A 24,137-nucleotide genomic window follows, 5' to 3' on the forward strand; every position below is an offset into this window, starting at 1 on the left:
TAGCTTCCTTGTTTGGAACAGCAGGCAACAGAGATTTCCTGCAGAGGAATTGGCAGATGCAATGTCTATGACCCATGTGCTTTTGGCAATGATATATGAATATTTTTATATGATATATGAATATTTTCTATTTTTCATAGGAAAATCCAGTATCACCTCAATACAAGGCACCCCAAGCTGGCCTCCACCAAAATACCTGTGGCTTGTTGGGCTGAATTTTTCACATTTCTGAAGGTGATGACATCCAAGAGAATTTCAGACCATAAAGCTCTAGAGCAACACTTTTCTACCTTCTCTTTGCATGGAAGATGGCCTGTACTGCTTAATCAGATTTAGGCACACAAACTTGCTTTAAACAAGTTCTTAAGTGTTTTCTCTTGAGTTGTCTATTGATAATATGCAAAGCAAGGATTTAAAGTTATGATGGGAATGGTGCAGAGATTTTATGAAGAGCTCTCAAACTACAGAGTGGCAATTGAACCTCTTTTATCACTTCTGCTGGACACTAGTCTCCACTGAGCAGAAATGCACTCACAAACCATTCCATCCCATCCAGGGCTTTAGCAGATGTGAACCAATCCTTTCTCTAACTGACCTCAGAAAGGAGCAGAGACGCAGAAAAGCCTTCATTAAAAACAAAGTGTTCTCTTTTATGGCTTTCTACAATACAAAGTTTTTATTAAAGCACGATTCTTGTAAGAAAATGTCTGGGAGATAATCACTCTGGTTTGTAGGAAATGGCATTTACATCTCATGCAAGAAATACTGCCTTAAAATCTGTCAGCTTTAAATGTCTGTCACCATGTGTCCATACACCAGCATTGCTCACAGCTGCCACTTAACTCATCAGGTGACTCAGACAGTTCTGAGTAATTTTTATGTTATTTTTTCTGAAAATAAATTGTTCAGATTCTCAAATTAAATTCTTGAGAGTTTCAAGCTTTAGTGCTACTATTTTAAAAATGAATTATTTAAAAATACAGGGGTTTTTTTTTCAGTTATCATTTCAATCTTTTTTTTTTCTGGCAAAGTCATCAATATCCTGCAGACAATCATTATGGTAGAAAAAACATGTTTATGAATATGTGACAAGATTCAAGGGAGCACAGGTTAGGACATAAGTGCATACTATAATTTATTACTTGTAATACCACAGTGCCTATGAGGTCTAATCACACACCAGGACTTTTTGGACAGCTAGAATAAAAGGATTAATTTAAGGCAAGCACTGTGGAGGTCTACCTTATAATATCATTATGGAATCAAATTTTACCAAACCTTTCCAACTCCAGAACAGGGGCTTTATAGAAAGCTCCCTTGGAAAAACTTTGAGCAAAATTCTGAGTCATAAAAATGACCAAAAGACAGTGGCACCATTCAGAAAGGTTTTGGAAGGAATCTTATTTGCAGGCATAAGGCTTTCCTTGCTGGAGGTAAGACCAAGCACCACTAAAGTTGAGATGGACCATCACTGAGGGAAAAAACAGGAGCTTCACAAAGAAAGAAGCATCTGACTTGAGCAGAAGAAACTAAATGTACTTGAGGAGTACAAAAATAATTCAAGGAACAGTTGAAATTTCAGTTCTGCTCTGGGAGTTGTCAGCTGGAAATGAACAGGGTGACTGCAGTCACAACAGATCGTGGAGTGATTATGAACTGCCAGCAGGATGTTACCTTGGAAAAGGCAAATCTGATCCTGGGTGTGAGCAGAGGAAAGCTCCTGCAGCAGCAGCAATGTGTCAGTGCCGCTGCAGGGAGGAGAGGCACCAGAAGGCTGCCCATGATTCTGGCCATCCAAGTGAAAATTGGGTTATCTCTGCCTGGAGCAGGTGGAGGGACAAGCTACCCTGATGACTTCCAGATTCGTCTACTTTCCTATTTTGCAAGAGAAGTTTTCTTGCTTTACTTAGCCAACTAAAACAAAGGTTGTGAGGGTTATGATGCAGTCCTTAAACAAAATCAGGCTGTTAACAACAAAGAGAAGAGGAGCCTCTATGCTAAAAGACAATGCTGTTGCAAGAAAAAATGGACATTAATTGTTCAGCAATAAATGCAGGCTGAAATTCTAAACAATGTTCCCAATGAAAGAAGTCGTATTTTACAAACAGTCCACAGATCAAAGCTGTGGGAGGATGAAAATGGTGTCTAGTTTTGAAACAGAAATAGGTGTCTGCATTAAATGGGATGAAACAAGATGCATGCCTGCAAATCATGGAGAGCCAAACACAGGGACCTTCTCCTGTGCACTCCAGTGTTCTTATGGGTTATTTTCCCAGCCTGTTTCTATTACACACATTGGGGAATCTACAAGAAACAGCAAACCTTGACTGTAAACATACATAAGATTGAAACGTTTCTCAAATAATTTTCTTCTTAAAAGTAACTTTGAAAATATAATCTATAAATTATCAACTGCATTGAAGTCACATTGCTGTAAGTACTAGACAGGGATAAAAGAAAAGGCTGTATAATTCTGAGTGGTGCAGCGACAAACAGTGGTGGTTCACTATTTCTTTTGGTGGAAGAGCTGTGGGGCATCATCTGAAAATAGCTTGTTCACAAAAGGAGCTGCCCTCCCAATGCTTTTCCCTCACTGTCCCACCAAAGCCCCCCACAAAAACCTGGCAACCAGAGAGCTTGTTCTTCAAGGGATGGGTGGCCAAACTGCTGAGGAATGGTGTAGATGCTAAGTCTTTGTACGGTTAAGAAGAGGGATAATGGAAAATATCATTCTAATAATGTCATTCTAATAATGTCTCCAATCACAAATTTTTGGAAGCTGAGAGTTGGCAGCAGGAGTTTCACTGAGGCACCCACTCTTGCCACCATCAGAGGTGGAATGCTGGGTTAATTCACTACTGCTCTGATGTGACACTGCTGCTCCTGCAGTGCATCCAAGCAGCAGAGCACAGCACAGGCTCCTTCACCCCACATCAGCAGAGGCTGCCTCTGGAACCTTCTGGAAGCAGCAGCTCTTGATTTCCCAGTCTGCATGGCATGGAAGCAGCTTGCCTCCCCAAAGCTCTGCAGATGTTATATGGTTTTCACTCTTAACCTACACCTTCCAACAGGTTTGAAAATGACAAATCATCTTCAGCTTTAAGAATCAGTTAATTCCTTCCTACAAAACCTTTCTTTAGTTATTGTACCTTCCTGGGATTCCAAGGGAAAACAAGACAGAGAATAGGCTGAGGGGAAGAAAAAGCCAAAACCAGCAAAACCCCAGCTGAGAGCAGAGGCATGCCCAACTCACCACATTTCATCATCCCCACTTCGTAGCACTTGCGCAGCCGGCACGCCTGGCAGCTCTTGCGCCGGTTTTTGTCTATCGTGCACTGGTTGGTGGCTGGGCAGATGTAATCGTTGTGTCCTGCAGCAGGGCAAGAAGGGAAAATTTAACATCTCCAACCATCTTGGTCATCTCCCAAACCAGGAGTGCTCTCAACTTTAAACAACTCAGTTTTTTTGTGTGCATGTATCTAAGCTCCATTAATTTAACTGATGCAAAAATGAATATTTGTCCTATATTTTAAACGTCAGCCTGTGGCCTCAAGATTAACCAGACATCATTACTCAGCTTTATAGTGGTGACTGTCAGATAACCAAGCACCTTCTAAAACCAACTCATTTTTCATTTTTTGAAAATGGAACATACACTCTTGTGGAAATTTCCTCCCAATCTCCAATTTTGTACTGTGTATTGGGAGTCTATAGCTGGCAGATACCTGTCACAGATATATTTTATGAAAAATCTTTTGGCTAGGATCTTTTCTCCTGAGAAGCTGAGAAGCTCTAGCTTCACCATGTTTTGCTGCTTTGGAATGTGATTTGGAGAATTGTTACCCAGCATGTGAAATTGTTTTTACTTCCTGACCAATGACAGCCACCTGTGTTGAGGCTGTGAGCAGTCACAGGATTTTATTATCATTTCATTCCTTTTCTATTCCTTGCTAGCATTTTGATGAAATTATTTCTACTATTCTTTTAATATAGTTGTAATATATATTATATTAAAAGAAAATTATATATCATAAAATATTAAATCAGCCTTCTGAAACGTGGAGTCAAGATTCTCATCTCTTCCCTCGTCCTGGGATCCCTGTGAGCACCACCACAGATACCAGATTTTCTTTTTTTTTTTTCCTCAGCAGACTTGAAAAGAGCAGTCCTGCAAAGATTTAAGTAAACTACAGCTCTATTTACTGAACTCTGACGTGGGGAGTTCCAGGAATGAAGAAGCCTTTGGAGGATTGACCCTGGACCAAAGTTAACCAAAAAAAAAAAATGCCAAGATAAAAGGAGAGTGGTATGAAATAATGCATGCTGCAACTCCAAAGAAAAGCACAAGGAGAGGGTGTATGTTTTAGATATTCTGGACAAGTGTTTATCTTACTTTGATCAGTTCTCACTGCAGCCTCTTTTGTTCTCTTCTTATTCTTACCCATATCACCGCATTCCCACCCAAACCCCTTTAGGTTACTGTCGTTCATCAATCAATAATCTGGTCCAAAGGTTTATTACTGTAAACTGGACTTGGGTACCCTCCTGGTGTAAATACAGTTGAATAATCTCCTGTCAAATAGTGGAACTATCTCTTGCAACAACTACCAAAGGATGCAAAAAATATTCACTCATTTACTTTTCTTAATATCTTTTCTCTCAGGCTGCTTTTTCAATTGGTTTCGATTTGGTTTTTTTTTTTTTCCCAGCCAAGAATAAGATCAGACAAAAATACAGCTACTAGAGTGATTTTTTTTTTCACTTGGTGAAAATCCAAGAGTTCACGTCCCCAAGAGTAATTATTTAACTGAACCATTGTGACTATTGCCATGCAAAATTAGAATTATTTTAGCCTTGAATTTTTGAACGGACAATTTTAAAAAGAAGAGCTCATGTTACAGTTTGTCCCATTTCTTACTGGCAGATACAACTGAAAAACAAATTACTGTTTATCACTCTTCACACAACATGGAGGGAGAGGAGGAAGAAACTCTGTGTTGCACACAGGACCATAAAGTGTTTTAAAGCTCTTGTGGCCTTGGGATCATTTAACTTGCAGGCAGATGTTCAGTGATGTGGGACAGACTACACTCAGACAAGCCAAGGAGACCACACACAGCTGCTCAGTCATATTTCTAATTTTAATTTCATTAATAAGGCCAATGTTTTGTTCTATGGCAGGCCCAGAAGTCTTTTATTTTAATACACAATATCCTGCATAACAGGCATTGCAACTGAGTGCTCGATAAGTGTTTTATGCCAAGAACTGGCTTTATTTTATGTGCCTTTTTTTATTCTTTCATTTGAATTACAAACACCACTACCTGACAGAGTACACTGAGGTGTACAAAAGACCACAGTGGGTAACTTGCTGCTGGCCCAAGTACATGTGAGCAACACAGATCAGGGAAAGCATTGACTTGACAGAAAACAACTTGAGATCAAATTCAATCTCCATTTGTGACAATTGGACACAAAGGTCTCTTCAATTATTTTAGAAATTCACAGAACTTGCACCAGCTTGTAGAAATTGCTATCCACCTGGGCAGAATCTGCACAATGAATTGAAAAGGCAAAACAAAGTTCTGAATTAAATTTGATTCTCCTAGGGCACCATCTCTGCCATACTGAGCGAAAAGAAAATACCTGAAGATTCCTAAAGGCTCTGCAGGCAGAAGTGGGAGAGGAACAGTAAAGATCAAACAGCAGCAGGATTCTCTGCATTGGCATCCACATGTAGCAGCCAATGTCAATAGAAATGATTTTCCACCAAATGACCTGAGATGAGGCCAAAGATCAGGATAACTAGGCCAAGGTTAAAGAAAATAAGTGTCCAAATCTGCAGTACAGTGCCTGTGTGACTTCCACTAGCTGTGACAGCAAATGTGGGGCCTCACACTTAATTCACACTGCAGCCATGCAGCAAACTTGAACTAAATACCAAATATTTAAGAATTTAAACATGGAAGTGGAAGTCTTAGATAGAGAGGCCTGTCAGGGTAGGAGATACTGCAGTGCAGGCTCTGAGGGTGGAGGGCTGAGCATTAATGATTATCAGGTTAGCACCTGATATTTGCTACACATATTTTTCCATCCTCCACAGTGTGTGGATATTGTACACTGTGACTCAACAGCTCCAGGCAATAGACTCTTGTCAAGAAGAGCTCCCAGCAAGCAAAGTCTCCAGATAATTGCCTACTCCTACTGTGCCTATGATAACTAATTCTCAATTACTACAAATCAGCTGGGCCACAACTCCCACCAGATCCACAGGTCTGCAGTGCCATCCCAGTGCTGCAGGGCCTCACTGTGCTGTGCACTCCACCTCTTCTCTACAGAAATCAATTCCTCACCCTGTAACATTTCCAGATCTTGATAACAGCAGAGCCAAGAGATAAAGCAGCCAAATCATGTGCTGCTCTATTTTCAGCATGGAGCACCAGACACCAGGATTTCAGAGCAGCTCATTACTAGGTCAGCTGCTGCAGCCCCTGGTCACATGAAACAATTTATTTAAGCAAATGATCAAAACCTGTTTGTCCTACCTTGAATGCTTCTTTTAAAAAATGCTTTGCAGCCTTCACAGGACCAGACCCCATAGTGGTATCCTGAAGCATAGTCACTGCAGACTGCACAGAAGTGGGCATCCTTTTTTGAGCCAGGATTATTTGCAATTGGGCTTGCACAGTCATTGCCATTAGTTTTTCTTTTTAATGTTTCTCTGATAGAAGAGAAAAACATCTGTTATAAAAGAGGAAAAATTTAAACTGCACTGCAAAGCATTTCATAATTTTTCATTGTCTTCTATTCTCTCCCTATAGAGTCTTCACATTCCTGAAGACAGGATAGTATGAAACACTGCCAAGCCTTTTCTGACAAGATAAAGCATTTAAAGCATGTAGTCTGATCCCAGTGATGACACACTAGAAGGATTTAGGCATAAACCTGGACTGCTGCTGAGTCAATCAATGAACCCTGGGAAAAAATCATACAGAATGCTGATGGGTCTTGAAAAATTATTGGAAATTGCAAGTCCAGGAATTTGTGGACCAAGTGGATTTTGCCTCTTGAGAGCTTTACATGGAAAAGGAGAACTCAGACAGCTCAGACTGATATTATAAATGCTACAATGGACAGAGCTGCTGTTGCTTTGTCCTGTTAGTAAGGCAAAATTACAACACACATCCATTCCCAATGCTTCATCCTTTACATGAGGCTTAACTCATTCAGTGACATTCTGGAGACAAATAACTGAGGTGTGAATCTCAGCCTACAAGATCAGCTCATGATGTTTTCTGTTCAGCCCACGTTGATCACCCTGATGCTAAACAAAAAGTCTGAATACAAGAAGAATGAAGAAACACAATGAATAAAATACTTCCATACGTTAAAAAAATTGTTGCTTTATATAAATTAGTAAGATATAGACATCCCTGAAGTGTTGCAAACAACTTCAACATACAGGAACTATTTTTCATAAAGGGATTAAAATTAAAACAGGAAAAACCATGAAAAAATAGCCAATTCCTGACACCAAGATCCTGTAAACAAACAAAAGAGGAAAGGAGCTTAGATTATCAGTAATGTTTGGTTTAGGTATAGGAAGTACATCCATTGTATCCTTTTTATCTGGACCTCATTTTCTTGGTGAGTTTTGCACATTGTGCTTTCAGGGTCAATACAATTTCTAGACAGAGAGAAAAGAGTGTTATGTGCAAACTCTGAGCAGCTCAGAGTTTGAATAAAGGAATGGTGTCTAGTCAACCTGTAGGTATAAATTCAAGCATAGAGGCAGAACTTCAGAACTCTAGAATTTTCCTCATCCAACCTTCCAGAAGGATTAAGGAGGAGAAGAAAAATCATTTGGGATAAGACAGCAGGTAACATGGTTTTATGACTTCTACAGAACAAGGGCAAGTTTAAACAGAATAGTAGAAACATGCTGAAAGTGCTGTCAAAGAGGCTTTAACTAATATATTAAAAGTAGATTTTATGCTGGTTTCATGACAGGAGGTAAGGACAAACACCCCCACATGCCAACTGAAAATCATCAAGTTCATAAGTTTTTGAGGAAAATGTGCTCCAATTTCCTGATTAAAAATTTGGAAAGGAGGAAAAGGTGCTTCTTGGAGCAAATTTCAAAACAGAAAAAAATTAAGATATTTGTTGTGCAATTAAGTTACTGAGAGATTTTTTTTTTTAAATGTTAATTCATTCAGCTACAGCAAGGCAGAGGAGTGTTTAAGTATTTAACAAGCTGGGTCTTTGATTACACACACACCTCATTAATGGGTTGGTGAATCACTGAGCTATTTCCCTCTCTGCCATGCTGGGAACACCAGTGAGGGTGAACTCTCCCCAAGAGTAAAGGGGCTGTATCACACATTCCTAAATTGCTGCTAATGAAAGGAGAGAAGAACATTTCTATTCCTTCCTATTCCCCTGTATTTGGAAGAAAAAGGGATTTGGTGTTTCACATTATTAAAATAGGTATTGATGCTGGGTTCTATATAGAAATACTACCTTTCTAAAAAGGAATTACGACTTCACTTAAAGTGATAAATCACTGATTTTCTCCTGGTCATCCTTCTACTCTGAGCAGCCTGCTCTAGAGGACGGTGTCCCTGTCCATGGCAGAGGGGTTGGAACTAGATGGTCTTTAAGACACCTTTCAATTCAAACCATTCTGTGAAGAAGAAGTTATACCCCAGAATTTCTTGATTCTCTTTAAGTTAAGTCATCATCAGCTGTATGAGGAATAGTCCTTATATATCTATACAAATAGCTGATGACTTATTTATTTAAATAAGTAATTAAATATTTTAATATTTAAGTATTTAATAACCTGTCCAATGGGACAGGTTCAGCTTTCCTTCTGTCTGTTGTAGACAGGGCCCTGCAGAGCATCAGACAGGATGCTCTTGCTCCTGGGTTATTCCAACTGCTGTCCCAACATCTGGAAGGCTTCAAACCCTAAGCTTCCCAGGGTTGTCAAAGTTTTGGAACCTTAACCAAAGTGGAAAGAGTTTGGATGTGATCCCTGCTCACATCAAAGCTGCCTGGGGAATTCTGTATGTAAGTACTGCCCAAAGAGTCTTTCCCAATGCACACACCTACACTGAGAGCATATTTGCACTCCATAAAGCCCACCCATTGCAGAAGGAGTGTGGGAAGTCTCAAAAATAGCACAAATCCTTTATTAACTACTGACTAAAACTGTTCCCAGGACACACTATTTTTCATGCTCCAAATGACTGCTGAAGTTAAATAAGGAGGCTATGAATAAACATCCAGCTGCTGAAGCAGGAACAGCACCTGCAGCCCCTGAGCTTTTATCCATCCAACAAGTGTGTGCCCAAGAATGGAGCAGCTTCATCAGATGATGATCCAGACCCTGGTGAGGGTTTACAATATGAGTAAATCTGCAGAACAAGAACGTGGTTTCACAAACAGAATTTGTCAGCTGAAAGTTTAGCCTCTGACTCTGCTCTTCACAGCAACTTTACAAAGTCAGTTGGGAACAGCAGCAAGAAAAAAAGTCAGGTTTTTTCAGCAGCAGCCCCATTTTAACATTATGCATACTGCTGTGTGACTGCTCATACTAAAACCAAAAACCAAAGAAAAACATTTCCCTCTAATTTCAAGTAAACAACAAGCCTTCACATCTATTAGAAGCAGTAAAAAAAAATAATCTGGGTAAAAATTAATTCAAACAATATTGTACGAAAAGGCAAAAGGAATGAACATTTACCTCTTTCACTCAAAGGACTTAATCTGCCAGAGCAAAATTAATTTTGTTGCACAAAATAGTACCTAGCAGTCTTGAGCTTTTGCTTATGCAATGTAAACTGTTCTCACTGTGAAGGTGTTTGTAATGCTCTGTGTTGGTGTATAGTAGTCTAAGGAGGTATTGGGGAAAAAAATCTTATTTCAGAAAATGCAATAAAAACAAACAAATAAACAACACATACAACTAAATAAACCACACACACAATCAAATAAACCACACACACAACACTCCCTGGGTGATTTGGTGTCTCATGGAGGTTTTTTGCGTCATTTTGTTTCTCAGAGGGAGCAGCACTTTAATTCAAACACAAAAAGCAAAGCCTTGAGCTAAGGAAGCTGTAGACAATATTTAGGCAAGTGTTAAACCAAGCATCACTGACCTGGCCGCAGGCAGCACGGGCTCCATGGGGCGCGCCTCGCACCACAGGCTCTTGGGCTGCTCTGCATAGAGCAGGGAGGGCTGGCAGTGCAGAGCCAGAGGGGACAGGTGGCCAGGAGCAGACCACAGAGCGCTGGGGCTCGAGGTCTGCCTGGCTGCCACGCCCTCCGGGTCCCCAAAATTGCTGGCAATGTTGTAATTGACCATGGCGGGGCTGCAGAACGCCATGGTGGAGTATTCGTGCCTGTTTTCCACGAAAGATGAGGGAATGTAGACTGGGCTGTGCTCTGCTGTCAGCGTGGACTGATTGCAGCTGTAAGGGACTGGAGAGATGACGCCAGCAGGTGAATTTTTAATTTCTGTTTTATTGCATCCAATATCCTGAAGTGGCAGCAACTGAGAAAAGTCCTTGTGAGAAGATGTGCACAGGGACATTTTGAAGCAAGATTGAAGAGGGCTGTTTAAATATTCATCCTAGGACAATAAAGAATTAAAAAAAAAAAAAATTAAAAAATAAAAAAGCTCTGCATTAGGTCTTTTCAATAAAAGAAAAGAGGAACCTGTAAACCAGAAAACATAAAAACATCTCGTTAAAACAGATTGCATAGCAAATGCACTTAAATGGTCAATGTACAAATTTACTGCCTTTAAAAAAGCTTTCTAGAATATCCTTAAAAATAAAGGCTAAAACACACATTGAGTTCAGACTCCCTTAAAAATAATTAAAATTTTAAGAACAAAACTATTTGAGGCCCGCCTGAAACAAAGATAAAGATGACAAATTACCAGGAGTTACAACCAGGGTAAATCTGCTCTCTATCAGAGATAAAATTACCCCAAGGTCCACAACTATGGAAGAGATATCAATACTCTTCATAACAACTCACCATCTCCTGCTGCAAACTGCACCACAGCCTCCAGCCTTGAGCTCCAGGGTGCTTCCCTTTTCCATCACAAACATGTCACAGCAGGCATTGTGAAAGCAGACAAACACACACACATCCCCTGCACCCTCCAAACCCACAACTCCACTGCACATCCCCCTGCGCAGAGGAGGACACAGGGAGTGAATCTCAGCAAGGTGCAACTTCATCACTGAGGGGTCCCTGGGCACAGCACTCTGCACAGAGCCATTAGAAAAGCAGAAGTCATAAAGTGCAGATATTTCCAAAGCTGACAATAGAACTCAAGTGATTTCACGAGGTTCAGAAGTTTTATAATTCCCTGCAACTCTCCATCCCCATCCCAACTACCCCCTGTTCTATCTCCCATCTCACTCAGCTATCAAAACAAGACCTTAAATTGCCCACTGTAAATACTCTTTGCCAGATTCAGGCATACACAAATTATTTAAGAGAGAAAAGAAATTTGAAAAGATAAAAAAAAGCCCACCAAAATTATCCTCCTGAGACAGACCCCTGTCCTAGAAGCATTATTTTACTGTAGCATTAAAAACATTTTTTCCTTTATTCTTCACTAAGAGTTTAATCTGCAATTCATTCCAGCTCTGAAGACAGACCTAGTTTGCAATTCAAAACAATTCTGTATCCAAAAGAGCAAGTTTCAGCCCCAGAACTGATATTGCAATGTACTTTTACATATAAGATCCTAACATGAGAAACCACAGGATAACTAAACATTCACCCACAGCTTTGCTATTCCACAAGTGGCCAAGGTATAGATGCTGAATATTCTTACCTTTTTTTGCCTCACATGACCATGAAGAAGATGAGGAAGATTCAAGCAAGGGTTTGTGGAAGTACCAGCAACCTCCCTGTCCCCAAGGCATTTCTAGTGTGCCACCTTGGGCCATTGATACATCTTTCTCCTCTAGGGTGATGACAGAGTAGAAACTTTAACAGAAAATGTAAGAAATAATCTTTTTTGCTAAAATGGATAATTGAGAGTCTTTCCTTCCTCCTCACTCTGCACTCTGGCAATAAAACTGAAGATATGTGTAGAAATAACCAGAAACTCATTTAAATCAGCTCCGGCGCTTTAGACCCAGCTGCTGTTTTTTCCTTTGTGGGAAACAGGAAAATGAGATATCTCAGCAGCTGTTTGTGTCCAGCAGTTCTTGGACTGGCCCTCCAGAGCAGCCCAAGCAGGGGATTGTGTGACCTCACCCCTCACAAACCCCCACTCTTCATCTGCCCCCAGCAGATGCTTCACAGCCTCCTCCAGGAAAAACCAGGCATTGTGCAAATTCACTGCAAAAAAACTGATGAACCCAAAGGTGCTTTCACTCCCAGGTTATGGGGTGGGTAATTTTTTAGAAGGAAATGATGGAACAAAACAATTTAGGAGTATTTTCAGGGGTTACTCGGGGTGAGCCCAATGAGCACACTGGATTCAACGCACATTTAAAGATCCAGTGTAAGCCAAGCTGAATTCCCCTTGCAGTCTCAGAGGCTGCAGGTATTCAGGATGAGCATGGGCACTCTGCCACAGACATGGCATGTCCAACGAAAGCTGTCTGTGCTTTCTTTGTGCCTCTGCCTCCTTTGGAAGGACACACAGCACAGGGGAACCCCAAAGCCTCTGCAGGGAAGGGCCTGAGCATCATCACAGCAACATCTCTGTTCCAGTCAGCCAGGGACACTGTGCTGTGCCAGCTTTTGCAGCAGGCAAACTGGCTGTGTGGTTTCCCTCAGCATTTAGCAAATAAATGCCTGCACGCTGCAAAAGCAGAGAGAACACAGAGCTGCTACTACGGAATTTTATGAACAGAAATCAGCTGAGATTTGAGTCATGTTTTTCCTGCAGAGGAAATCCACTAATGAGTGTGAGCTTAGCAGGAGGAGATGTTGTCTCCAAAGGGCAACACACAGCATTTAGAAACATACAGAGAAGTTGCCAGAAGCAAGAGTGAAGCTTGTTTTAGGGGAAGAGTTCACACAAGCATAAGAAGTCAGCACAGCCTTCCTGAAAAACACTCTGCTCATAACTTATTTACAAGAGAAGGAGACTCTGGGGTCCAGCAGGTTAAAGAAAACTGTACTTGTGGTCTTCAGCAGGCTGTAATGTAGTGAAAAAATAACAGTATTGACCTGAGATTATTAACTTGGATAGCAGAAATAGTCTAGCCACAGCACACTGTGGATCTGCATGAGATCACGTTGATCACATTTCTTTACACCCAGAGAATTTCAAATGGGAAGCCCAGAGCCTCACAATAAAGTGAGACTGCAGAAATTATGCATTATTGCTCAGAAGGTCCTAAAAATTGGCTGCTGAACTGTGAAGTTGTGTGTCTTAAAGAAGAACTGAAGAATGAGGGAAACAGACTCCAAGATCTGAGACTCAAGAAAAACTCCACAAACACCTCAGAAGGAAGCACAGCCACATTTAATGCAAGGACTACAATAAGTAGTGCAATAGCTAATAAATTTGTTCCATCCTGGTATAATGTCATCATATTTTAAAAACTACTCATGAAACAGAAATGAACTACTTCCTAAAGTGAACTCCTGTCCCAACACGCCCTTTTCCTCTGAAAAAAGACTTTAAAAGCAAGATTCAATGATGAAATACATTATTTAGATGCAATCTGTCAGCTCTGCACTAGATCTGTACCAGACACAGAAACAAAGCAGGTGTCTATTATTTTTATATCCCAGTCTCCTGGGAGCCTGCAAATGTTCCAATCCACTGAAGTCAGTTTAGCTTAGCGAGATATTCAACAACTGAAGTGCCAATTATTAAGTAAACCACAGCCATTCTGGCCAGTTCCTCAAGTAACACTTACCATTCACAAATCTAAGGCACTACAGGCAGGATTCCCTTCTGACATAAAGCAGCTTCATTAGCTCCAGCACCTTGAGGATGACACCACTATCCATGAGGATGTAGGGAAAAAATTAATGTTATCAATGTTCTCCACCAAAAAAAACAAAACAAAACAAAAAAAGGTTTCTTGTCTATGAATAACTCTCCAACAACTGAATGTATCTTGAGTCACCATGCAAGACATGCCAGATGAGGCACAAGGGCTGGTTTAGATGTCATAGTCAAACAGACACATGGGTAAATAATTAAGCCATCTGACGTATTTCAACAAACTCAAAAGCCTCTTACTGCACATTACCTATACCAAGTACCTCTTTAAAAGCCTTGTGGGAAAAAAACTAATTATTTTTTTTTCCAGTTTTAGGTTTGTTTGGTTGTTTGGGATGTTTTTTTAGTTTTGGAAAGGAGAAAAGTAGGTAGAGAAGGCAGGGTGCCTGCTTGGGAACACAGCACAATAGCTTTTCCTAGAAAAGCACAACACTTCAAAAAGCAAGGGAGTGATGGATGTTCTCAGGCACCCTTCCATCAACATGCACTACAAACTGCTTAGCTTTTCATATATATTTTGAGTAAAGATTTTTTGCAAGAGAGAATCAAGATGACCTTTTTCTCTCTGCTAGGCTTAGACTAAAGTGCAATCATGGTGCCTTTGGGTTTAATAGAGGTGATTCAGCAAGCGTGCATTCCACCACCCCACAGCCAGAGATCCTCAGTCATCTCACAGAGCATTCTATTAATATTCTCTTCAGTTCCATTTTACACAACTCCCTGCAGCAACAAACTGAATCATCTTCTGGAAAAGTGATTACTAAAGGAAAGTCATTCCTGATGCGGGTGATACTTGTGCTTCGGGTTTTGTGACAAACTTATTACTCATTAAACACAGCAGTGCCAGATATTGCCAACAGAAGGCAGGCAAGTAAACAAGTTTATTATTACTTGAGAAGGGCTGGATGCAACAAGTAGGAGAGAGATAGGGAAGCAAAATGGAAAATTCAGCTGTCTGTCCAAACTTCAGATATTGTACTCATCCTCCAAAATTAATAACCTGTTCTCAGTGGCATCCAGACTTACTCTAAATAAAATAGTGCAGCTCAAAATCACACAGGAAAAAATACTTTGAAACAAGCAAAATGAGCATTCTTTAGCCTATGTTAGCCTTTAAGTTACTCAGGACATTGACAACTCCTAGATTATTCTAAACATTCATAAATACATTTCCAATCTCAATGGATGTGACATGGGGGCACCAAAGGAACTGGATTTGTTCCACTAGGGGAATACACAACTTCAGTCTTCTACCCCCTGAATTGGAGTCACAAAGACAAGGAGTCCAGACTCTTTTTACAGAAAGTGCAGAGGTCAGGAGATCACAGTCACAGTGCAAGGGAAATCCCAGTAAAACATGGGGGGAATTCTCCACAGTGAGAAATAAGGGCAGGAACAGGGTACCCAGAAAGGCTGTGAAATCCCCATCTTTGGAAAGATTAAAAAAGACTCACTTTGAGCAGGATGCTTGATTGATTGCTCTCTAGATTTTCCTTCCCACCTTCCCATTACTGAAAAATATATTCAGATCTCAGTTCAAACTAGAATTAAGGTTGACTTTACTAGTTTTCAGCCTTTAAATTTGTGGATCATTAAAATGTTACCAGATCTGAGAGTGGATTTAAGCTTTCTATGATTTGCATCTCTTAAGTATGTTTCATAGTCTTAGGGTTTCAGACACCAGAAGTGAAAAGCCACTGTCCTGCTCAAGAACACAAAGGCAAGCTGAGACACTTCAGCTCCTTTACACTCCATGTAATTATTTCAGTTATTTTGACTTTTTGGTCAAAAAGAAGATTTGAATTCCAGCATGAAAATTTGAGTGTGTTCCATTAGAAAAGAAACATCTACTAAAATTATTACACAAGTTATAATTAAAAGGATCTAGCTGAGGATTTTGTCGTAATGCTTCAATCTGCAGCAGTGTCATGGCAGGAGCCAGTACAAAGAACAGCACCCTTTTCCAGTAAGAAATTCATTATTTAAAAATAAAGCATCTGATGCTTTAAGAAAGGGCAGGGAAGAGGAGCATGGGGATTTAGATTTTCATGGATCTGGGATGTGCATCTGCATCCAGCATCTCTGAAGCACACTTGGGTCTCTCAGCACATACCAATTAGGGAAGCTAATTCTAAAAAAATTGTTCTTGTTTTGATTGCCACACCATAGTTCTGTCCCAACAGCATGGAATACACCTGTTCCTTGGATCCAGGAGGAATTAATTCCTTCAATCAACACTTCCCTCTTAATGAAAGTGTCCTAGAACAAATGTGCATATGCCTTCCTCCACTCCATTTCTTTCTGGTCATTTGCAAAAAGTGTATTCATAGAATTATAACTGAATCCATGAATGGTTTGGGTTGGAAGGGACCTTGAAGTTCACCTAATTTCAATCCCCCAGCCATGGGCAGGGACACATTCCATGAGACCAGGCTGCTCAGAACTCAATCCAACCTGGCTTTGAACACTCCTAGAGATGGAACATCCACAGTCTCTCTGGGAAACCTGTGCCAGTGGCTCACCACCCTCACAGTAAATTTCTTCCTAATATCCAACCTAAACCTCCTCTCTGAGTTTGAAGCCATTCTGTCTTGTTCTATCACTACACATCCTGGTAAAAAGTCCCTTTTCAGCTCTCCTGGAGCCCCTTTAGGCTCTGGAAGTACCAGAACTTTCTTCAGTCTGAACAACCCCAGCTCTCTCAGCCTGTGCTCGTATGAGATGTGCTCCAGCCCTCTGGTGAATTTCATGGCCTCCTCTGGACTCACTGAATCTTATTTTCTTTGTCTTCCTTGTGTTGAGGGTCCCAGAGGTGGATGCAGCACTCCAGGTGGGCTTCCACAAGGGCAGGGCAGAGACTGCACCAGAGCTTGGTGCCATCAGCAAACTCAGTGACCAACACCTGAATCCCACTGCCCACATCACCAAAGATGTTCCATCACTCCAGTCTGCTGAGGAGCAGAGTGCCATGCTCAACCCTCTGCCCTCAACAAGAGAAAAAGCACATGGATAAAATTCCTCATTTTGCCCAGTCGAACTTTAACACAGCTTGGAGGGTTTCTGAATAATTGTCTCTGTTATTATCAGGGTATAGACATGAGCTGGCACAGGGGCTGAGATTTTTTGACTCAAGTCAAGTTCCTTCTATTTACTCTTACAACAAATCAACAGCTCTTGTATGGAAAATAAATTAGGGACTGAAAATTCCACCTCGTTTATTCCCTTTTCCCACAGCATTTTCCCCACGGAGGTCTGTGAGGATATACAGCAGCATGAAGAGAGCAGAGCCTGCAGCAATGCACTCATGCCAGGCAGAAATTTGAGAGGAAAGAGATGGTGGCTAAAAAGTCAATATGTGAAGAAAAACAAGTAAATCAGGCAATAGGGTTAGAGCAGGAATTGAAAATTCCTACACTCTCAGGGAAGACACTACCTCATTGTTGATGAAAGCAAAGATGAGACTTTCCCTGGGAGCAGCTGTTCTTCACTGGGCATAAAGACCAGTGAAAAGATTAAAAGTCCTTTTGCCAATGCACAGAAGAGAAAAGTCCTTATGCCCCTTAAAACCTGACCCCTGGCAATCTATAGGCAACAAGTCTGATGTTGGGTGGGACACATTCCCAAATTACAGGAATTCATCCATTTCTGCAGTCCATGGTCCACCATCCTGGCAGATCTGACCTGCCAGAGCTCCAAACCCAGGGCGGGAGGTTCTGTTTGGCATGGATGCCAGAAAAGCAGGATTCATTGCTCCTGGCTAAGCTTTCCCTTGAGCATGCCATGCCTCAGGCTCCTCAAATAACCTCCTGCTTTGTGAGGCTCAGGAGCAATGGTGATAACCAGAGCAATCTTTGGCAAAAGAAAACCTTCCTTGCAGAAATGTTGTCAGGGAATAATCATTTCAGATCTCAGTGACCTAAAGAGTGAAGAAAAAGCAGTGGACCTTTTTCCTGTCAGACCAATTTGCAATATGTCTTATTCTACTTTCTCCTCCCCCCAAATAAAATGGTGTTATTTACATTGGTTTTTTTTTTCCAGACAACGTCTTCCCAATGCAAATGATTCATGCTATAGGATTAATTTAGGTAGCCAAAGAGTACATAAAAAGTGTCAAACTTTTGTCTTTTTACTCATAAAACTTGAATAAGCAACCTTTTCTACCATGGTATAGAAATGAAATCTATGTCTGAATATGTACAAAATGCAGAATTCCTCTGGATGCTTATCTGGTTTTAGCTATAGTAAATTGATTTTTTTACTGGAATTCCTGTAAAAGACTATTCAAATTGTATTAATTTTGTTGTGCATTTTCACATTAACAGCAAATTCAAGATTAAATATCTTTGCCTCTGCAATTTTATTCTAACTTCTTTAAAATAAAGTTTTTTCAATGCAGTTTTTTGATACCTGATTTTTGATGACTTAAAATACTTAAAAGCACCTCATAAATGAGTCATCATGCCTTTCCTTTTTCTCCACCATCACTGAATCACTGAAAGAGCACAGAAACCAAGGCATTGCTTATTCCTGCCTTTCAAGCTGTAAAACATTCTTGTAAAGCTGCATGAAATCCCAGGTCTGATTTGTTTAGCACCATCCACAGGTAACAAAAGTTTGTGCATATGTTTTAGTCCCTTAAACAAAGCAAGCTGTTCTAGATTTGTCTCATCATTAACCCAGACATGAAAACCTGCCTTTTATTGGGAGTAAAATCCTGTCTCAGCTGAGTCAGTTGGAATTCTGTTGATGACTCTCACAGATGGACATTTGTCTAACATATTAATTAAGACAAAATTGTAATGACCTCCTAGTCTTATTAAAATGAAATCTGAGACATTTTTCTGGAATTTCTGCCTGCTGAGCTTATGTCCTGCCTCTCAAGGAATGGACCAGCAAACTCTTTTGTGTGAATATTTCTTGCTGCTAGCAAAAGCATGCTGCAGATAGCTGAATAGGAGCACAGTAAAATAGTGGATATAAAATCTGGTCAGCCCCCTGGATCACCGTCCCTTATCACTGTAAGCTCTTTGCTACTTTTACCTCTAAGCCAATATTCAAGAACCAGAACTAAAACTAAGAGCATTTAAAGAGATCATATACTAACTGGATTTATAGTTGTTTTAATTAATATATTTTAACCCATTCTTGATCAGAACATCATTATAGACACTCACATTAACTGACTTCTTGAAGACAATTCTGCAGTTGCAACATTTTAAGAACACCTCTAAAACTATGAGCATTTTCTTCCTGTGATATTTAAAGTTTTTCAGGTAATCAGCCAAAAAATTCTTAAGGATATAAAATAGTTTCTGTGTTTCCACTTTCTCCAGCAATACTTGAAGCTCCATACTGGTTCTCATTTACAGCACTGATGAGATAAACTGCAAAGAAGGATCAGATTTGCTCCATCCCTTCAGGTCCAAAATTTTTATTGTTATTTCTCCTTTGAAAGCCTGGGGAAGCTGAGCTGTTCACTCACACACAGAGTTACCAGCCTGACAGGGAAGACACTAGAGCTGTCTTCCACTGATGCTGTGTTACAGTCACTGTGTCTGCAAAATGCAAGATACATCTTAGTTTAAAAGGAACAGGGAAGTTCAGAAAGGAAAGCAAAACGGAGGACAGCCACAGAGAAGTGCTTGAACTTTGCTCACAAACAGAAAGAAGAATTTTAATGAAGTTCTCAAATATCAAATAAAAGTTTTCAAGCTTGAAATCAGAAATACAGCATGTATTTGTTGTTTCAGTAAAAGCACCAGTCTTAGAACTCCCCCTCTCGTGGGGACAACAGATGAGCAAGGAATTTCAAGGATATGGATGAGGAAACGCATTGCTGGTAACACTGAGCACATCAGAAGCAAATGGTAAATGACTTTATGTCCAAAAGCAGTTTCTCATGCCACCCATAATCATATCAAAACTTCCTCTACACACAAATTGTAATTGTGCATCATTCTCTGTATGACAAGGCTGAACCCTTTCCCAGAAAGAAATAGCACATTTACCAACCATTCCAAGGTATAAACTGCACAATTTGCTGTTTATCCCATCCTCCCTCCAGGCTGTAATTTATTTTCTCTAATAAAACCTTGGTTATAAAACATCCAGGATTAAAGACCAGATCATTCTTGCCATTGCTAGCCAAAGTCTTTTACGAGCATTCAGGCAAAGGCTCTGATGGGTTTGATGAAGATTTGCACATGTGCTGTCCAATCTTTAGTTATTGTTAAATAAACCTTTTAGCAGTACCAAAAGCAAACTTAAAAAACAGACTGGATCTTATTGTCTAATGAGGAAGATCCTTCTTAAAGCTGAAGATTTTAATAAAAGAGTGTAAATCTATATCACTGACTTCAATGGGAAAACTACTTCAGAACTGTAAAAACAAAACCTGAGGCATTTATCAGTGAGAGACTTGGAATTTCAAAAGTCAAGTCAAGAGAGCCCCAGTAACCCAAATTTAGTTTGGATCAGGTTATACCAATTGCTATGATGCTTGGAAGAGGCATTTAGCTTTTATTAGTACATTTATCTGTGGAATTTCCCAAAAACCTTAAAACACCATGTATGTACCAAAATACTCCTCCTGCTCTCAGTGCAGCAATCCTATTCTAATAAGATTCTTAAACCAAAGACCTAAAAAATAGCAAACTTCCATCATTTTCTCTGTACCCACAAATATTTAAAAACCCCAAGCCCATTGGAAGATCACTTAATCTGCATAAACTGATAGACTTTAAGAACAGATTTACACTGGAACCAAAATTAACACTCTCAATAATTTACCTATCTCATTTCCCTCACAGAGGCTATTGTTCATAAATCCAGAGATTATCAATTGCAGACCTTTGGCAACATTTACAACAATAAATATTCCATTCAATATAGCACGTACCTGAATGACACTGAATGGGGTTTCTGTTCTTTATAAATGCTCTGACAGCATTACATGTCAGCAAGATTTTCTCATAGCAATTCTGGATTTGTTTTCCTTCTTTCCTTTATCTCTGATTCTAAAAGCAGCTGTGCCCACCACCACTTAGTCATCAGATCTCAAATATGAATCTTTCCAAAGCAATGTGGTGCCTGCTCATCAGTGCAAGGTTACAGGGATACTATCAGTGTTTCCTTTCCCTCTGAAGGCAAGACCTAAACAGAAGTTCCTCCTCCTCCTTTCTGACATAACAAGCCTCTGAATTTGTCGTTCACTGCAGTTAAGGCTCTTACATGATGGAATCATTTTATAAGCCAAGCATTCTCATATGTAGCACAGAAATCTGAAGGTTAATTAACCAGCATTTTCTGGCATCAGACACTGAGGTTTTTAAAAGGCTAAATCAAACTTTTTATATCTTTGTCACAGGAAAACCTGAAACATAATTAACATTTGCTCAGAAGCAGGAATGTACTCATCTCAGACATTTTGGGCAGCATAATAAATAAACTCCTTTGGCATTGTTTTTTAAATACCAGATGCACAAACACAGACAAGGGGGGGTATTTTTCTTTAATGGAGCTACATTCATTTTCAAGAAAAGCAAATTAACTGGAACCCATTTGGGATAATAGCTTTGTTTTACTGCTTGTAAAACAAAGCTTTTTATGCTTTAAAAAAAGCCTATGTATGCTTTAACCCCAGCCTGCAACACAGCCACTCACACACTTCCCCTCAGTGAGATGGGGGAGAGAACTGGAAGAGTAAAGTGAGAAAACTCGTGGGTTGAAATAAAAACAGTTGAATAGGTGAGGCAAAAGTCTCCCACACGAGCAAGGCAAAACAGGGGATTCATTCATCACTTCCCATGGGCAGGCAGGAAAGAGGGGCTACATCACACCCAGCAGTGCCTGGAGAAGACAAATGCCATCATTCCAAATGTCCCTCTCACTTCCTTCTTCTTCCCCCAGTTTTGTATGCTGATATGACACCCTGTGGTCTGGAACACACCTTTGGTAGCTGAGGTCAGCTGTGCCCCTTCCTGGCTGCCTGTGCAGCCCCAGTTTCCTCACTGGGGTGTTGAGAAGCTTGGACTCTGTGTAAGCGCTGAGCAGTGATAATAAAATCATCCCTCTGTTATCAGCACTGTTTCCAGCACAAATCCAAAGCACAGCCCCATATCAGCTACTATGAAGGAAATCAACTCCACCTCAGCCCAAACAGCACAATCTCCACTTCTTATCCCCTACCATTTACATCATACACCTCACCATTACCCACCATCTACATTCTCACTGTTTGATGCATTTCACAGATAACATTCCCTTAGCCTATGGAGCACCCATGTGAAATGTCTGTAAAATGTCCATCAAAGACCACAAGCATCCCCTAAATGCCCAACAGGTTCATTGAGCCCATGATTTTGTGCTCCATCTGCTATGGTGCTCACTCAGGACATGAGGGGTGCTGTGTTGTGGGGTTATCAGACACCAAAGGCAGCTCAGGTTGGTGTCTGCTGCAAGGATTGTCCTCCACTGATTCTGGTGCCTCCTGCTGCAGCAGCTCCCATAACATACAACTCAAGTCATGGATCACAACAATGGAACGGTATTCCCACTACCATGTCCACTCCTGATCCCTTTAGTGAGGTTTTATGGTTTAACATTGCTCCCTTCCTTCCTGCTCCAGCTTGCACTTACCCACAAACTGCAATCCCTTAGGGTTGGACCTGCTCCAGCACACCTCATGCACAGCCACTGATGCTTCCAGATCTGCCTTCTCCAGCACAAATTCAAAGCATAGCCCATGCTAGCCGCCATAAACAAAAATAGCTCTACCCTAGCCAAAACCAGCACACTGAGTTAGCATTTACCAAAAAATCACACAAAACCAAACAAACATAAAACCAAAACAACAGAAAAACCTCAAAATTTGAACACTGGCAGCAAGGTCCATCTCTCACTTATACATTGCAATGTCTTCCAAAATCCTTGATTAGTTGCTAAGCATTAATTTAATTTACTCAAAAGAAATTAATAAATTTGCTTATAAATTATCTTGGATAAAGCCATATATCAAGCTTATAAATTTGCTCGGATGAAGCTTCGTGTTATTTTGGACACCAAAACACCTTCAAGCCTACACAACTTTCCAAAACTACTTGTTAGAATTAGGAGCTGAAACAGCTCTGCCTCCTTTGCTATCAACATCTCTGCAAGCACAGCCAGAGCCAAACCAAGGTAATATCACTGTTACTCAGTCAGCCTTTCCTATAATTACTTTTTGCTAATGCAATTTTTCTCAGTATCAAATTTGTCTCTACCTTGTTTTTCCGTGCTTTCCTTGAGCCTCCTTGTCTCCTCACATTACTCTCTTGGTGGCCCAAACTGCTGCTTTTAATTTCAATTTCCTTTTGTTTTAAAAGATGAAGCCTTTTGCAAGCTAGGGAGGGGATTTAAATGCCAGTGCTTTTTGATGATTTGTTCTTATATGGAGTGTGACTTGTGTCTATGTAATCCCATTTATGTCTGTTTAAGGACCAGGTCATGTTCCCAGTCACCCTCAGGGCTAATGGGACAGATAATAAAGGTTTTCTGCTAAACACTATAGAAGTGCACCTTAGATTTTTGCACATAAAAGGGCAGCATTCTCCTCACATCCTGATGAAGCCCCTCAACAATCTGTGGACCAGACCCTGGTCCTGTAAGTCTTTTACTCCAAATTCCTGGGAACTAAATAAGCATTGGAAGCAGCATGAAAGGGGTTACCTGTGGATTGCATCCTTCCTCTCCATTCAGATCTCCACTCTGCTAGGAGCCACAGCTGTTTTGGGTAATATGAACAAAACCCTCCAATGAAGGAAAATTCAGATTGTTTTAAAGATGTTATGTGTTAGATAACCAAATGGAATGAAAAGTATCTAGGTAAACAATCAGGACCTGGCTGGCAGCAAACAAAGAAAAATAAGTCACGTTCTCTTCTCTCTTTTATATATATATAGATATAAAACATAAACTAGTATTTTCTACAACAATATACAATTAGGCCTTTAATTAATGTATTTTCCTTTTAATTTAATTCCTATTCATTTCCTTTATCTCCTTTATTAATGTATTTTCCACCTGGGGTTTTTTGGGGGGCAGTTGTTAAGATGGGAGTGTCAAGATAGGAGTTTCCACACATAAAAAGGAATGA

General features: G+C 40.3%; 1 protein-coding gene across 6 annotated transcripts in view; it reads right to left on the reverse strand.

The window, feature by feature from the left end:
* Positions 1-24,137, reverse strand: part of ESR2 (estrogen receptor 2) — a 45,454-nt gene that overhangs the window by 19,183 nt on the left and 2,134 nt on the right. For 3 of the 6 annotated variants that reach the window (XR_010440545.1, XM_064714850.1, XM_064714851.1), the window contains exons 2-5: positions 13,917-14,002; positions 10,170-10,642; positions 6,546-6,721; positions 3,254-3,370 (exon numbers count right to left, since the gene is read on the reverse strand). Coding sequence is in view for 5 of the 6 variants with exons in the window: in XM_064714850.1 (XP_064570920.1) it covers positions 3,254-3,370; positions 6,546-6,721; positions 10,170-10,642; positions 13,917-13,919 (769 nt within the window). In the remaining variant the exon portion in view is untranslated. Of the gene's footprint in view, positions 1-3,253; positions 3,371-6,545; positions 6,722-10,169; positions 10,643-11,866; positions 11,999-13,916; positions 14,003-20,903; positions 21,108-24,137 lie in introns of those variants that run through there. The other 3 variants (XM_064714855.1, XM_064714852.1, XM_064714853.1) reach the window with 3 other exon arrangements.

This window comes from Zonotrichia leucophrys, chromosome 5 (genome assembly GCF_028769735.1).
Source record: "Zonotrichia leucophrys gambelii isolate GWCS_2022_RI chromosome 5, RI_Zleu_2.0, whole genome shotgun sequence".
NCBI lineage: Eukaryota > Metazoa > Chordata > Aves > Passeriformes > Passerellidae > Zonotrichia > Zonotrichia leucophrys.